This window comes from Tamandua tetradactyla, chromosome 2 (genome assembly GCF_023851605.1).
Source record: "Tamandua tetradactyla isolate mTamTet1 chromosome 2, mTamTet1.pri, whole genome shotgun sequence".
NCBI lineage: Eukaryota > Metazoa > Chordata > Mammalia > Pilosa > Myrmecophagidae > Tamandua > Tamandua tetradactyla.
The window spans coordinates 205,577,125-205,591,453 of NC_135328.1; the positions used below are offsets into that span (position 1 = coordinate 205,577,125).

Below are 14,329 nucleotides of genomic sequence, written 5' to 3' on the forward strand. Positions count from 1 at the left end.
GGTATCAGAGTAATGTTGGCCTCATAGGAAGTATTCCCTCCTCTTAAGTTCTTTGGAGGATTGAGAAGGACTGGTATTAATTCTTCCTTAAATATTTGGTAGAATTCACCAGTGAAGCAGTTTGGTCCTGGACTTCTCTTCATTGTCAGATTGTTGATTATTGATTCAGTCTCTGTACTTGTTATAGGTTTGTTGGTGTTTTCAACTTCGTCTTGAGTCAATTTGGGTAATTGATGTATTTTGAGGAGTTTTTCCGTTTCTTTAAGGTCAGTAGTGCTATTACTATTTTTCTTTCTGATTTAAGTTTCTTGTATCATTTTTTCTTTGTCAGTCTAGCTAAAGTTTTGTCAAATTTATTGATTTTTTTTTTAAAGAACCGACTTTTTATTTTATTTATTCGCAGTTATTTTTCTATTCTCTATTTCATTTATCTCTGCTCTGATCTTAAGTATTTCCTTTCTTCTGCTATTTTGTTCCTCAAGTTGTAAATTTAGGTTATTAATTTTAGAACTTTCTTTTAACATGGTCATTCATAGCTGTAAATTTCCATCTGAGCATTGCCTTCATTGTATCCCATAAGTTTTGGCATGTTGTGTCTTTGTTTTCATTTATCTCTAAGTATTTTCTAATTTCTCTTGTACTTATTAGCATAACCCATTGGTTGTTTGAGTGTGCTGTTTAATTTCCACATATTTGTACAATTTTCCTTCTGTTATTGATTTCTAGTTTTAATCTATTTTAGCCAGAGAGGTAACCTTTATGATTTCAGTATTTCTAAATTTATTGAGACTTCTCTTGTGCTTAACCTATAGTCTCTTGTAGAGAATGATCCAGGTGCATTTGAAAAGAGTGTGTATTCTGCTGCTGTTGGTTGAAATGTTCTGTATGTTTCAGTTAGATGTAGTTGATTATAGTTGTTCCTTATTCGTAATTCCTTATTGATCTTCTGTTAAAGTTCTGAAGATCCAGGATTGAAAGTGGTGTATTGAAATCTCCAGCTATTGTAGTAGAATTCTCTATTTCTTCCTTAATTCTGTTGATGTTTGCTTCATATATTTAGGCACTCTGCTATTAGATGCATATGTTAATAATTTTTAAATCTTCTTGTTGAATTGACCGTTTTATCAGTTTATAATGTCCTTTTTTCTCTTGCAACAGTTTTTGGGTTAAAGTCTGTTTTGCCCGTTACTAATATAAACAATTCCCCCCCCCTCTCTTTTTTACATTTATTAAATGACATTGAATTGATTGGAAACAATAAGAGTTTGTGACTAGTGATGCATACATGGGTAGCTGTTTCTAGAATTAATACCTTAGGAAACTACTCAGGCATGGATAAAATGTATCACAGTAATGATGGGAAATGGACAATGTTGCAGCATACAGTTTCTTCAGCACCTTATAGGATACAAACTCCTTTTAAAGCACACTTCTTCACAGACACGACACAACACATTTCAACATCTAAAGTTAATCCAAGATTCTGAAAGTGAATGGCAACTTAATGATTAAAATTTGAACAATGGTGATAATTGAAAGGCTATACAGTCATCACCACCAGTTTTGATGGTCACTAAATAATAAGCCTAAGTAATGCATATTCTGGTTTCACTTCGAAAACAGCCCACATTTTTTAACTTTCAGTCTCTCTGGAAAATACTGGTAGATAGTACTTAAGCTGGCAATTCCTTTTATAAAAATCAGGGTTGAGGGTGGTGCAACAGTGGGTCAGCGACACAGTTCTTGCCTGCCATTCCAGAGACCTGGGTTCAATTTCCGGTGCTGCCCAAGCAAAAAAAAAAAAATTTCTGAAAAAAATCAGGGTTGGTTCTTGCCACCACTGAAGAATAGCTATAGTATAAATCTCTCAGTGTTTTAATCTAACACTTCATTGTACTTAATCTAGATTCATCTCTAGAATTCAAATAATGCCATATTTATCTTGGTTCTATGATACAAAGCATTAGTGTAGTCGTGATTGCTTAATACTGAACCACAAACCCAAGTTCACGTGTGCTGAGTTTCCAATAACAGGAAAGTAATGGTAGCCAGCTTTCAGAATAATGCTATAGGAAATCTAGCTCATAGTCCACGAAAGATAAAAACTGCTGCTGAAGTGAGGCTACTCTACGTAGGACATAGAACTTTCAGTATATGATCAGTTAACAAGCTTGAAACTTTTTCACTATCCTCCTTCATGACACGAATTTTTGGTATCTGAAGATCTTCAACAGATGGCTGTCCATTTTTTTTTCTCTTAAGGAATGACTGTTGTCAGATCTTGCCATTCTGGGAGATGAAGTTTTTGAGCTTCTTTTTCTTTTTGGCTGTTTCTTTTTGCCCTTTCTGTTTGTTTGGAACTTCAGTCAGAAGGGAAATAAAGTTGTTTTCACTTCCTTTTCAAACCGATTTCATTTCCCAGGGCCAACTGCTGTATCAGCTCTTCAGAGTAATTCTTAATGTCAGTCTCAGTTTCTCCTGGGAGTTCATTTAATTCAGACACTAAAAGCCTTTCTACTCTTTCTTCGTAACTGCTTCTACTAGATATCTTAAGGGTTTGAATTTCCTGGAAAAGCATTGAAAGCTGATCTGATTGTATGGGGGTTTTAGTTCAGTGGTTCCTGCATCATTTCTTTGATTTCTTCAGTAACCTCATTTGCAGTGAAGAGGGGCTTGTAGCTGATACAGGAGACAATTGAATGTATGTCCAGCTGCTCCTGAGGTCTTTAGCATCTGATGTATCGAAAAGCAAACTGCCACTTTCTCTTTTTCTGAGAGGTTCAGAGCAAGCAAATGCAAGGTTCTGATTTGGGATAACTTCCAGTCTACAGGCATTACATTTCCATAGTTACCTGTCACGGCATTCCAAATCTCATCCGCCTGCAAGAGGCTGCACTCCAAACCTGAGGGGCATAAACAGAGGCTCAACTTTACCAAGCTGCAAGCCACCACCTTCCCCACCCACCGCTGCCCTGGCTTCGTGTTACAGTTCTCCTGGTCCCAGAGGTGGGCCAACCCTTGGAACTCATAGAAATCCTGCCAATCCACCATTGACACCCAGTGCCCCCTACTCTCTTTAGATTACTATTTACATGGAATTTTTTTTCATGCTTTTACTTTCAATTTGTATCTATGGCTCTAAGATGGGTCTGTTTAAACAGCATAGTGGGTCGTGTTTCTTTATCTGTTCTACCACCCTCTCCCTTATGACTAGAGAGTTTACCCTTACGTTTATATTTAAGGAAATTACTTATAAGACAAAATTAACTTCTGCCATTATGCTAATTATCTTTTGTAGTATATAATAATATATATATATGCTACAACAGCTTTTTTGTTCCTCCTTTCCTCCATTACTGCCTTCCTTTTTTGTTTAGTTGCTCTTTTATAATGAACCGTTTTGAATCACTTATCCTTTCCTTTAGTGTAAGCTTTTTAGAATTTTTTTATAGTTACTGGTATAGTTTCTTTGTTGCTAAAATAAAGACCATGCAGTAGGTTGGTTGGCTTAAACAATGGGAATTTATCACCTCACAGTTTTGAGGCTGTTCTAATTAACATGTCATCAAAGCATTGGTTTCTTCCTGAAGACTGGTGTTCTGGGACTGGCTGCAGTGATCCTTGATCCTTGACTTCTCTGTCACATAGCGGTGCACACGGAGGCCTCTCTTGACCTCTCCTTTCTCTTCTGGGTTCCATTGACTTTCAGTTTCTGGCTGTTCTTTCTGTGACTTTCCCTCTATCTGTCTGAATTTCATTCTTTTTATAAAGGGCTCCAGTAATACGAGTAAGACCTGTCCTGATTGAGTTGGGCCACACCTTAACTGAAGTAGCCTCATTGAAAAATCCTACATACAGTAAGTTCACACCACAGGAATGGATTAACTTTTAACAGTCTGTTTTTCTGAGGTTTATTCCTCAAATCTACTACAGTTGCCAACAGGATTACGTTTAGCATACTAAATCTGTTACAGTTTAGTTTTTTGAGTCCAACTTAAAGAGCCTACACATACACAGTACCCATAAGTCTCTATCCCTCCTGTTTGTTTTACTTGTCACAGATTATATCTTTGTGCATTATTTGTCTAGTAACACAGATTGATTTTTTTGTATGCATTTGAATTTTAAGCCTTAAAGAAGTAAATGACAATAATACAAATGAAAAATGAAATCAAACTGACTTTTACATTTGAAGAGATTTATTTCTTCATCCAGCATCAAGATACTCCAGAGTCTTTTCCTTTCAACATGGAGGACTTCCTTTATCATTTTCTTTAAGTCATGTCTAGCAGTTAACAAACTTCTACAGTTTTTATTTGGAAATGTCTTAATTTCTCCCTCATTTTTGAAGGACAGCTTTGCTGGATATATTATTCTCAGATAATGGTTTTTGTTTTTTGTTTTCTTTCAGTACTTTATGTCTTCCCACTGTGTTCTGTCCTCTATTGTTTCATTTGAGAATTGGGACTTTAATCCTATTAAGGATGCCTTATATGTGACATGTATTGCTTCTCTCGCTGTTTTTTGCATGGGCAGACTCCAGGAACCAAACTTTCTTGCTGTTTTGTCTTAAAGAGCCTGTCTTTGTCCTTGGCATTGGACAGTTTGCTCATAATGTGTCTTGATGTAGATCTGTTTGGGTACGTACATATCTTTATCAGATTGGGAAGTTTTCTACCATTATTCCTTCAAATATTTTTTTCTGGCCCTTTATCTCTCTCTTCTACTTCTGGGGACTTGTATAGTATATATATTTGTATGTTTGATGGTATCCCGCAGTTTCCTCAGGCTCTGTACATTCTTTTTTCCATTATTTTTTCTTTCTACTTCTCAACTTGGATTATTTCAATTGTTTTCTTTGAGTTCACTCATCCTTTCTTCTGCTTCCACCAGTCTGCTCTTCAATCCTTTTATTAAATTTTTCACTTCAGTTATTGTACTTCTGAGTTTCAAAATTTGCATTTGGTTCTTATTTATAATTTCAGTCTCATTGAAATTCTTATTTTCCTCATATATTCTTCTCCTGATTTCTTTCATAGTTTTTTTGTGCGTGTTTTGCTTTGGTTCATTGATTCTATTTATGAGAATTGTTTTAAGATCTTTGAGTAGTAATTCCAGAGACTGCTTCCTCCATAATATCTTCCATCGAATTCTTGTTTTCCTATGACTGAGCCAACTTTCTGTCTCTGTAGATGTTTTTGTAAGTTTTTGTTGAGACCTGGACATTTCTGAGTATTATGCTGTGGTCACTCTGAAATTCTAGTTATACTCTCCAATCTGCCAGACTAAGAACAAGTGAAAGGAGGGAAAGGGAAAAGAAAGGAGAGAGAGAGAGAGGACAAAAAGTGAAGGGAAAAAAAACCTAACAGATAAAATGCCCACCAAAAAATAATAATAATAATAATGAATTGCCCATAGCTGCTGCTTTTGAGTCTGAAACCTAGGCCAGCATATTTGCTCATCCCTCAGGAATCAACAGGCCCCAAAATAAAACAGGGAGGGGGGAACCCAACCAACCAAAAAAACAAAAGAAAAAAGTGCATGGACTCTGTTTCCTTGTAGATGCTGGCATAAAACTAGACAGTGCTTCTGTGAAACCAAGGCTAGTGTCTGCACTGGGCTCTCAGGGATTTGCCAGACTAAACAACACAACACCAGAAAGGAAGAAACTCAGCCAATGAAAAAGTACAGGGTCTTTAAGTCCTAGTAGGTGCTGGTGTGAGGCCAGAAGCCACTGCTGGGGAGAGGGCTGCAACCAAATCCAGAGTCTATACTGTGTCCTCAGGAATCTGGCAGACCAAGAAATGCCCATATACAGAAGGAAGTGGATTGAAAACAGCCAAAGGGGTGCAAGGGTAGTTCAGTGGTAGACTTCTCTTTCCTGTCATGTGGGAGACCTGGGTTCATTTCCCAGCACATGCACTTCCCAAACAAGCAGAGAAACCAACAAAAGCTTCAACAAATGGTGCTGCAATAATAGGATGCTCACATGGAAAAAGAATGAATTGTGACCCTCCCATAAAGCTTACAATAAAAAAAAAAAAAAAAACAGCCAAAGAAGTGCACTGGCTCTTTATGTCCAGAGGACCTACAATGAGGCCAGCTTCCATGTTGGTCCCTCACAGATCTCCTATACTGCCTTTGACCCTCAACGTTATCCTTTAGATTGCCTCTGCTAGTCCTTGGTTCACCTGGCTACTCCCATAATCCAGGACAAGTTGCCTCAATTGCAGCCATTTCCATTGCCACTACAGGACTGAACAATGGGGCTGGTCACTGGTTCGTGCTTTCCCTTAAGAAGCTTCCTTTGGTACTCCCATAGTTGTATTAAACATTCGTTCTGGTTCCAGAATTGCTACTTAGTTCATTCCAGTCTCTTTCTAGCTCTTTCATTTTCCTAATGGAGGGAGCAATTTATAAAACTTCCTACTCCACCATTTTGTGTTTGACCTCTTTTATTTAGCATCTTTTTTTTTTAGTTTTTTTTCCATTTTGCAGCATGTGTTAGTACTTAATTTATTCTTATTGCCAAATAGTATTCTTTTGTATGAATATAATGTTTTGCTTATCTGTTTACCAACTGATGGACAGTTGGGTTATTTCCACTTTTGAATATTATGATGAATAATGCTGCTATACACATTATCACCCAATTTCATTTTGCTTGGGTATATTTCTAGGAGTGGAATTGCTATGTTATATGGTAAAATAATAGCTTTTTTTTTTGCACGGGCATTCACCAGGAATCGAACCCAGGTCTCCAGCAAGGCAGGAAAGAACTCTGCTTGCTAAGCCACCATGGCCTGCCCAATGATTGCTTTTTAAGAAACTGCTAAACTGTTTTCCAAAGTTATGTTATTTTACACTACCACTAGCAATGTATAAAGATTCCATTTTCTCCATGTATTCACCAATACTTGTTTTTTCTTCTTAATTTTATTATAGCCATTCTAGTGGGTATGAAGTGGTATGTTAGTGTGGTTTGATTGGCATTTCCCTAATACATCTTTTCATATGCTTGTCCATTTGTATATCTTTTCTGATGAAATGTCTTTTCGAATTTTTTGTCCATTTTTAAATTAGGCTAATTCAATTGTTTATTGAGTTGGAAGAGTTCTTTTATACATTCTGGTTATGTCCCTCATTAGATGTATGATTTGCAAACTTTTTCTCCTATTCTGTGGTTTGTTTTCACTTTCTTAATGGTTCTTTTGAAGTGCAGAAGTTTTTATTTTGGTAAGTCTGGATTATCTTTTTTTTTTTTTTTTAGTTGCTCATGTTGAATGTAGAAATCTTTGCCTAGCTTAAAGTCATGATTTACTCATAATATTTTAACATTGCAGAGGAGCTACTATAATTTTAGCTTTTAAGAGTTTTATAGTTTTTGCTTTCACATTTAGGTCTACCATTAATTTTGTGTCAAGTTTTATTTATGGTTTGTGGTAAGGGTCTAAACTGATATTTTTACAGGTAGATAACCAGTTGCCCTGGCACTATTGAGAAAAGGCTGTCCTTTCCCCCATTGAATTGCCTTGGTACCTTTGTAAAAAATCACTTGACCATAAATGTAAGGATTTATTTCTGGACTCTCAATTCTTTTCCATTGGCCCTTATGTTAAATTTATGTCAGTTTCAAACTGTAATCTGTCCAGTATAAAGTAAGTATTGTATGTTTTTAGCTTTGTAGTAAAGTTTTGAAGTTGGGAAGCGTAAGTCCTTTAACTTCATTCTTTTTCAGGATTTTTTTTTTGCTATTCTGGGTCTTAATGCACTTTCATATAAATTTTATGATCTGTTTTTCATCTCTGCAAAAAAGAAAAACAGCAGGGATATTAATAGAATTGCATTAAATCTGTAGATCGATTTGGGGAGAATTAATCTCTTAGCACTGCTGAGTTTTCTAGTCTAAGAACATAGAATGCCTCTTCATTTGTTTAGATATTCACTTTCAGCAGTGTTTTGTAGTTCTCACAGTACAAGTTCTTACATTCTTTTTGTTAAATTCCTTAGTATTTTATTCTTTTAACATGCTATTATGAATGAAGTTGTTTTCTTATTTTAATTTTCAGATTATTCATTGTTAGTATACAGAAATACAGTTGATTTGCATATTGATGTTATTATCCTGTGATAATTTATCAATTTATCAGTTAAATAATTATCTGATCATTTTTATCAGTTCTGGTAGGTTTTTTTGTTTTTTTGTTTGTTTGTTTTAACATGGGCAGGCACTGGGAAATGAACCCGGGTCTCCAGAATGGCACTTCTGCCATTCTGCCACTGAGCCAACATCACATCGCCCTCTGGTAGTTTTTGTTTTTTTTGTTTTTTTTGTGTTTTTTTTGTGGCTTCTCTTGGATTCTCTAGATTCAGGATCATTTTACTTTCCAATCTGGATGGCTTTTACTACTTTTTCTTGCCTGGATGCAGTGGCTAAAGCCTACAGTACAGTGTTGAATAGAAGTAATGAGAGTAGGTATCTTTGCTTCTGTCCTGAACCTAAGCATTCAGTCTTTCCCCATTAACTATGTTAACTTTTTTGTAGGTTTTTCATAGATGCCTTTTTCATTCACAAGAAAGTGCCTGTTGATTACAAGTTTAAGAGTTTTTATCCTGAATGGGTGTGGGATTTATCAAATGCTTTTTCTGCATCTATTGAGATGATCATGAGGTTTTTGTCCTTTTTTCTGTTAATAATGTTTATTACATTAATTGATTTTGTCATAATTTCTTAAATGTTAATTGCCATTTGAAATCTGAAGCCCTATCACATATTTTTTATACTCTGTTACCTTAAAATCCATTGGTTTGTCTTGCATTTTGAATGAATTTTTTTTGTTAATTAAAGAAAAAAAAGAAATTAACACAACATTTAGAAATCATTCCATTCTACATATGCAATCAGTAATTCTTAACATCATCACATAGATGCATGATCATCATTTCTTAGTACATTTGCATCTATTTAGGAAAAGAACGAGCAAAACAACAGAAAAAGATACAGAATGTTAATATAGAGAAAAAAAATAAAAGTAATAATAGTAAAATCAAAACAAAACAAAACAAAACAAAAACCTATAGCTCAGATGCAGCTTCATTCAGTGTTTTAACATGATTACTTTACAATTAGGTATTATTGTGCTGTCCATTTTTGAGTTTTTGTATCTAGTCCTGTTGCACAGTCTGTATCCCTTCAGCTCCAATTACCCATTATCTTACCCTGTTTCTAACTCCTGCTGGTCTCTGTTACCAATGACATATTCCAAGTTTATTCTCGAATGTCGGTTCACATCAGTGGAACCATACAGTATTTGTCCTTTAGTTTTTGGCTAGACTCACTCAGCATAATGTTCTCTAGGTCCATCCATGTTATTACATGCTTCATAAGTTTATTCTGTCTTAAAGCTGCATAATATTCCATCGTATGTATATACCACAGTTTGTTTAGCCACTCGTCTGTTGATGGACATTTTGGCTGTTTCCATCTCTTTGCAATTGTAAATAACGCTGCTATATAAACATTGGTGTGCAAATGTCCGTTTGTGTCTTTGCCCTTAAGTCCTTTGAGTAGATACCTAGCAATGGTATTGCTGGGTCGTATGGCAATTCTATATTCAGTTTTTTGAGGAACCGACAAACTGCCTTCCACAGTGGTTGCACCATTTGACGTTCCCACCAACAGTGAATAAGTGTGCCTCTTTCTCCGCATCCTCTCCAGCACTTGTCATTTTCTGTTTTGTTGATAATGGCCATTCTGGTGGGTGTGAGATGATATCTCATTGTGGTTTTGATTTGCATTTCTCTAATGGCCAGGGGCATTGAGCATTTCTTCATGTGCCTTTTGGCCAGCTGTATTTCCTCTTCTGAGAGGTGTCTTTTCAAGTCTTTTTCCCATTTTGTAATTGGGTTGGCTGTCTTTTTGTTGTTGAGTTGGACAATCTCTTTATAAATTCTAGATACTAGACCTTTATCTGATATGTCGTTTCCAAATATTGTCTCCCATCGTGTAGGCTGTCTTTCTACTTTCTTGATGAAGTTCTTTGATGCACAAAAGTGTTTAATTTTGAGGAGCTCCCATTTATTTATTTCTTTCTTCAGTGCTCTTGCTTTAGGTTTAAGATCCATAAAACCGCCTCCAATTGTAAGTTTCATAAGATATCTCCCTACATTTTCCTCTAACTGTTTTATGGTCTTAGACCTAATGTTTAGATCTTTGATCCATTTTGAGTTAACTTTTGTATAGGGTGTGAGATACGGGTCTTCTTTCATTCTTTTGCATATGGATATCCAGTTCTCTAGGCACCATTTATTGAAGAGACTGTTCTGTCCCAGGTGAGTTGGCTTGACTGCCTTATCAAAGATCAAATGTCCATAGATGAGAGGGTCTATATCTGAGCACTCTATTCAATTCCATTGGTCGGTATATCTATCTTTATGCCAATACCATGCTGTTTTGACCACTGTGGCTTGTTGAATGAATTTTTTAACCTGCCTAATTTTGCAACATTGTGCCTTTGTCATTTGGAAACTAATGTCTCCACTCAGTTATGCAGATCTTCCATATATTGTTACAGTTCATCATGTAATTACAAAATCATATTTATTAATACAACTACTAATCTCATTAGAAATTATTAAATATTGGGAAGTTATCAAGCCCATCGTCGATACAGGTTTTCCATGGTTTCAGTTGACTCTTGAAAGCTTGAATTTTATCATTGCCCACAAGTATTCTTTTTTTCTTTTTTCAATTAGAAAAGTTGTGGGTTTACAGAGTAATCATGAAATACAGGATTCCCAAACATCACCCCACCACAAACACTTGAAATGGCAGTAAATACGTTTTGAAGTGACAGGCTCATTTAATTTATTTGCAAGAAAATATCTACTTGATACCCAAGGTCTGAATAACCATAGTTTGTTAGTTGTTTCGTCAAGTGGAAAAAAGTTGTGACTTAAAAAAAAACAATTTGATTGTGAAAACCTTGTGTCTGATGCTCCTTTTATCTGCCTTGTCAACAGATGAGAGGAACATATGGAATAAAAATAAATAATAGGGGGAACAAATGTTAAAATAGATTTAGTTTGAAGTGCTAATGATCAATGAAAGGAATCAGTAAGGGGTATGGCCTGTAAAATTTTTTTTTTTTTCCGTTTGTTATATTTTTCTGTTGTCTTTTTCTTTTTTTGAATTGATGCTAGTGTTCTGGGAAATGATCGTGATGATGAATCTGCAACTATGTGATGATATTGTGAATTGCTGAGTGTATGTGTTGGGAATGTTTGTGTTTCTTGTAATTTTTTTTAATTAATAAAAAATTAAAAAAAAAAAACAATTTTACATCGTTCCTTCAGTGGAACATGCAGCTAGTTCAGCTTACAACTCATTTACATAGGCGCTTTTCCTTGAGACAATCATCATGCCTCCATATTTAACAAATGTGCTTTATGCATTCTTCCCACGTCATCCTGTAAAATCGTTTAAAAGACATGCACTCACTGGTTGAGACATAAAGTTTACTATATCAAAGACATTTCCTAATTGAAGCTGGCTTTTTTTTTTTTTTTTTACTGCAAATGTATAACCTGAAAAATATAAGAACTACTGATACATTTTTGTTTCACTTCCTTCACTTGTGCAAAGGCAACAGCAGTTTTACCTACCATTACTTTTGCACCATCGATTTAAAAGTCAACACAGTGAAAAGGCCAAGTCACATCTTAGTATTATTATGAAAATAGTTTTGTCCTTGCAGATCCCCTGAAAGGGGCTCTGGGACCCAAAAGTGTTTGTGGACCACACTTTTTGTGGACCACTTTTGTAGAACATACTTGATTTTTTTCCGTTTACCCTTTTTTGCTTGTTTTTCAAGCTTTCGGCTTTGAAATATTCTATGTACTTTTCTTTGGTGTGATCCCCTAAATATTATTATACTTTTCCTTTGCTGTTATCCTTAAGGATTAAAAAGGCTGTTATTTTTTATAACTACTTAATTTGTCAGGTTCAGAATAAGAAAGTATTATCAAAAGTCTCTTAATTTATTGGGAAATAATGGGTTAATCTGCTTGTTGTGGTGAATCTGTCAGTCTTTGGATTAAGTTGGCTAATTGCTGCTTTAGGTTGGATGAAGGGGTAGAAGGAAGGAGAAAATATCCATTGGAGGGTTGGGAATTCCTCAGTTAGATTGAATACCTGATGAGTGGGAAGAGAAAGTCCCTAACCTGACAATTTATTGTAAAACATATCTGTGCTAATGCAGGAACTCCGACCCACCTGGTGCAGAGGAGTCTTATCTTGACCTGCTTTGGGAGAGTGTTGTCTTGATGCTTTTCTCTTCCTCCTTGGAAAACAGCTGAAGAAATCAGGGGAGAAACCCCTTCTTGGTGGAAGCCTGATGGAATATGCAATCTTGTCTGCCATTGCTGCCATGAATGAGCCGAAGACCTGCTCTACCACTGCTCTGAAGAAGTATGTCCTGGAGAACCACCCAGGGACCAATTCTAACTATCAAAGTAAGACTCAGAATTGTGTGTATTTAACCAGGAATAAGGGCTGTTTCTTATGAAAAATCCCAGCAATCAGGCTAGACTAACTAAGGTTAAAGTGGAAACTTGGTTTTGTGAAAATCAATAGGGAACAGCTATACAAATTTGATTTATCATTTATGAAAAGAAAAACAAATAGTGAAGGTTTGTTCTTAACTTATAGTGAATACTGAAGATCAGAAGTTGATTTTACCTAACTATGAAGATTTTCCTGAAATCTGTTCTTCTTGTAATTTAAATCACTCTCTAGGTCTAAGACCTCTCAAGTATAGTACCTCTTTGCCTACGTCTGAATGTTTATTTGTTACCAAAACATCTAATTTCACTTTGAAACCAAGCCAGTGTTGAAGAATACTTAATACTTAGATTATTTCTTAGTGACTTAAGTCGTATGCTGAATATTTTATTTCAAAAAAATGTGTATATACTCTGTGTGGTGGTGATTTGAGATTAGACATCTTATTTTAGCAGTATGGTCACGTATAGAATGGTTAGATTATGTAACTTCTCAGTAAGGTCCTAGAATGGGCCCAGTGGTGGGGCTGAGGAATATGGGAGTTAAGTAGCAGAAAATGCAAACCAGGATATATTATTTAAAAATAAAGAGGTAATTTTGAAGTCTTAATATTGACTTTTAGCATATAAGCAGTGTGTATGTATATATATTCCCCCCCCCCCCCCCCATGGGCAGGCACCAGGGAACAAACCCGGGTCTCTGGCATGGCAGGTGACAATTCTGCCACTGAGCCATTGTTGCACCACCCAGTATATATTTTTTAACATTAGGAAGAAATGCTTTCTAATTATTTTTTTATCTACTTTGAAAATTGCTGTGGATTACTGTTTTCATTTTTTGATACTCAAGATATATGCTGTTTAATTGTACACATTGACTGTTATAGACTTTCATGAACATCCTGTTGGCCAAGTGTTTTAAGATAGGATGAATTTGATTATTCACCACTACAGCTTTACTGAATTGGAAGCTAATTTTGGAAATTAAATCACTATAAAATATATTTTTGATGTCTTTTCTATGAAAAATGAGAATTGATGAGTCCTTCAAGAGCCACAGTATTTATTTTGTTATTATTTGCTGATTTATAAGGAATTGGTTATGTTCTCTTTTTTTGGTTTTGCATGGTCTGGGAATTGAACCTAGGTCTTCCACATAGAAGGCTAGCATTTTGCCACTGAACCACCCATGCACCTTCCCCAGTTATGTTCATATTAAAATATATTCTGCTACATGATTATCAGATACCTATTACCTATTGGTACTTTATAGGTGTTTGAATGAATGGAAATAATAAATAGTAATTCTGGTCCTAGATCTGCTGTTAACCATTTACATGCAACCTTGGGGCAAGTCACTTAACCTCCCTGGGCTCCCATTTCCCTTCTGTGAAATGAAATCATTTGACTCAGTGCTATTTGAAGTTTCTTCTCATTATAATTTAATTCCTGCCATATTTATGGTTGTTTAATAAATATTTAATTCCCAAAATAATACCTTTGATCACCAAGGATTCATTTAGCACATGTCAGTCAGTAACTATATGACAGGACATTGTAAGTGTAATTAGTAGGCATCTGATTGTGATGGTGAGAATGATCAAATCTGAATAACTAGATAAATTTTTTCTTTCCTCAATTTTTTGTTCAGTGCATCTGTTAAAGAAAACTCTGCAGAAATGCGAAAAGAATGGGTGGATGGAACAGATTTCTGGTAAAGGATTCAGTGGCACATTCCAGCTCTGTTTTCCTTATTATCCCAGGTAAG

The 14,329-nt window shown here is 35.5% G+C and overlaps 1 protein-coding gene and 1 pseudogene across 7 annotated transcripts in view; one reads left to right on the forward strand and one right to left on the reverse strand.

Annotated features, from left to right (window-relative positions):
• HP1BP3 (heterochromatin protein 1 binding protein 3) overlaps positions 1 to 14,329 on the forward strand; it is a 52,342-nt gene that overhangs the window by 24,488 nt on the left and 13,525 nt on the right. For 6 of the 7 annotated variants that reach the window (XM_077150991.1, XM_077150994.1, XM_077150992.1 and 3 more), the window contains 2 exons: positions 12,354 to 12,513; positions 14,213 to 14,324. In XM_077150991.1, the coding sequence (XP_077007106.1) occupies positions 12,354 to 12,513; positions 14,213 to 14,324 (272 nt within the window). Of the gene's footprint in view, positions 1 to 12,260; positions 12,514 to 14,212; positions 14,325 to 14,329 lie in introns of those variants that run through there. The other variant, XM_077150997.1, reaches the window with a different exon arrangement.
• Positions 2,128 to 3,051, reverse strand: LOC143655066 (fasciculation and elongation protein zeta-2 pseudogene; annotated as a pseudogene).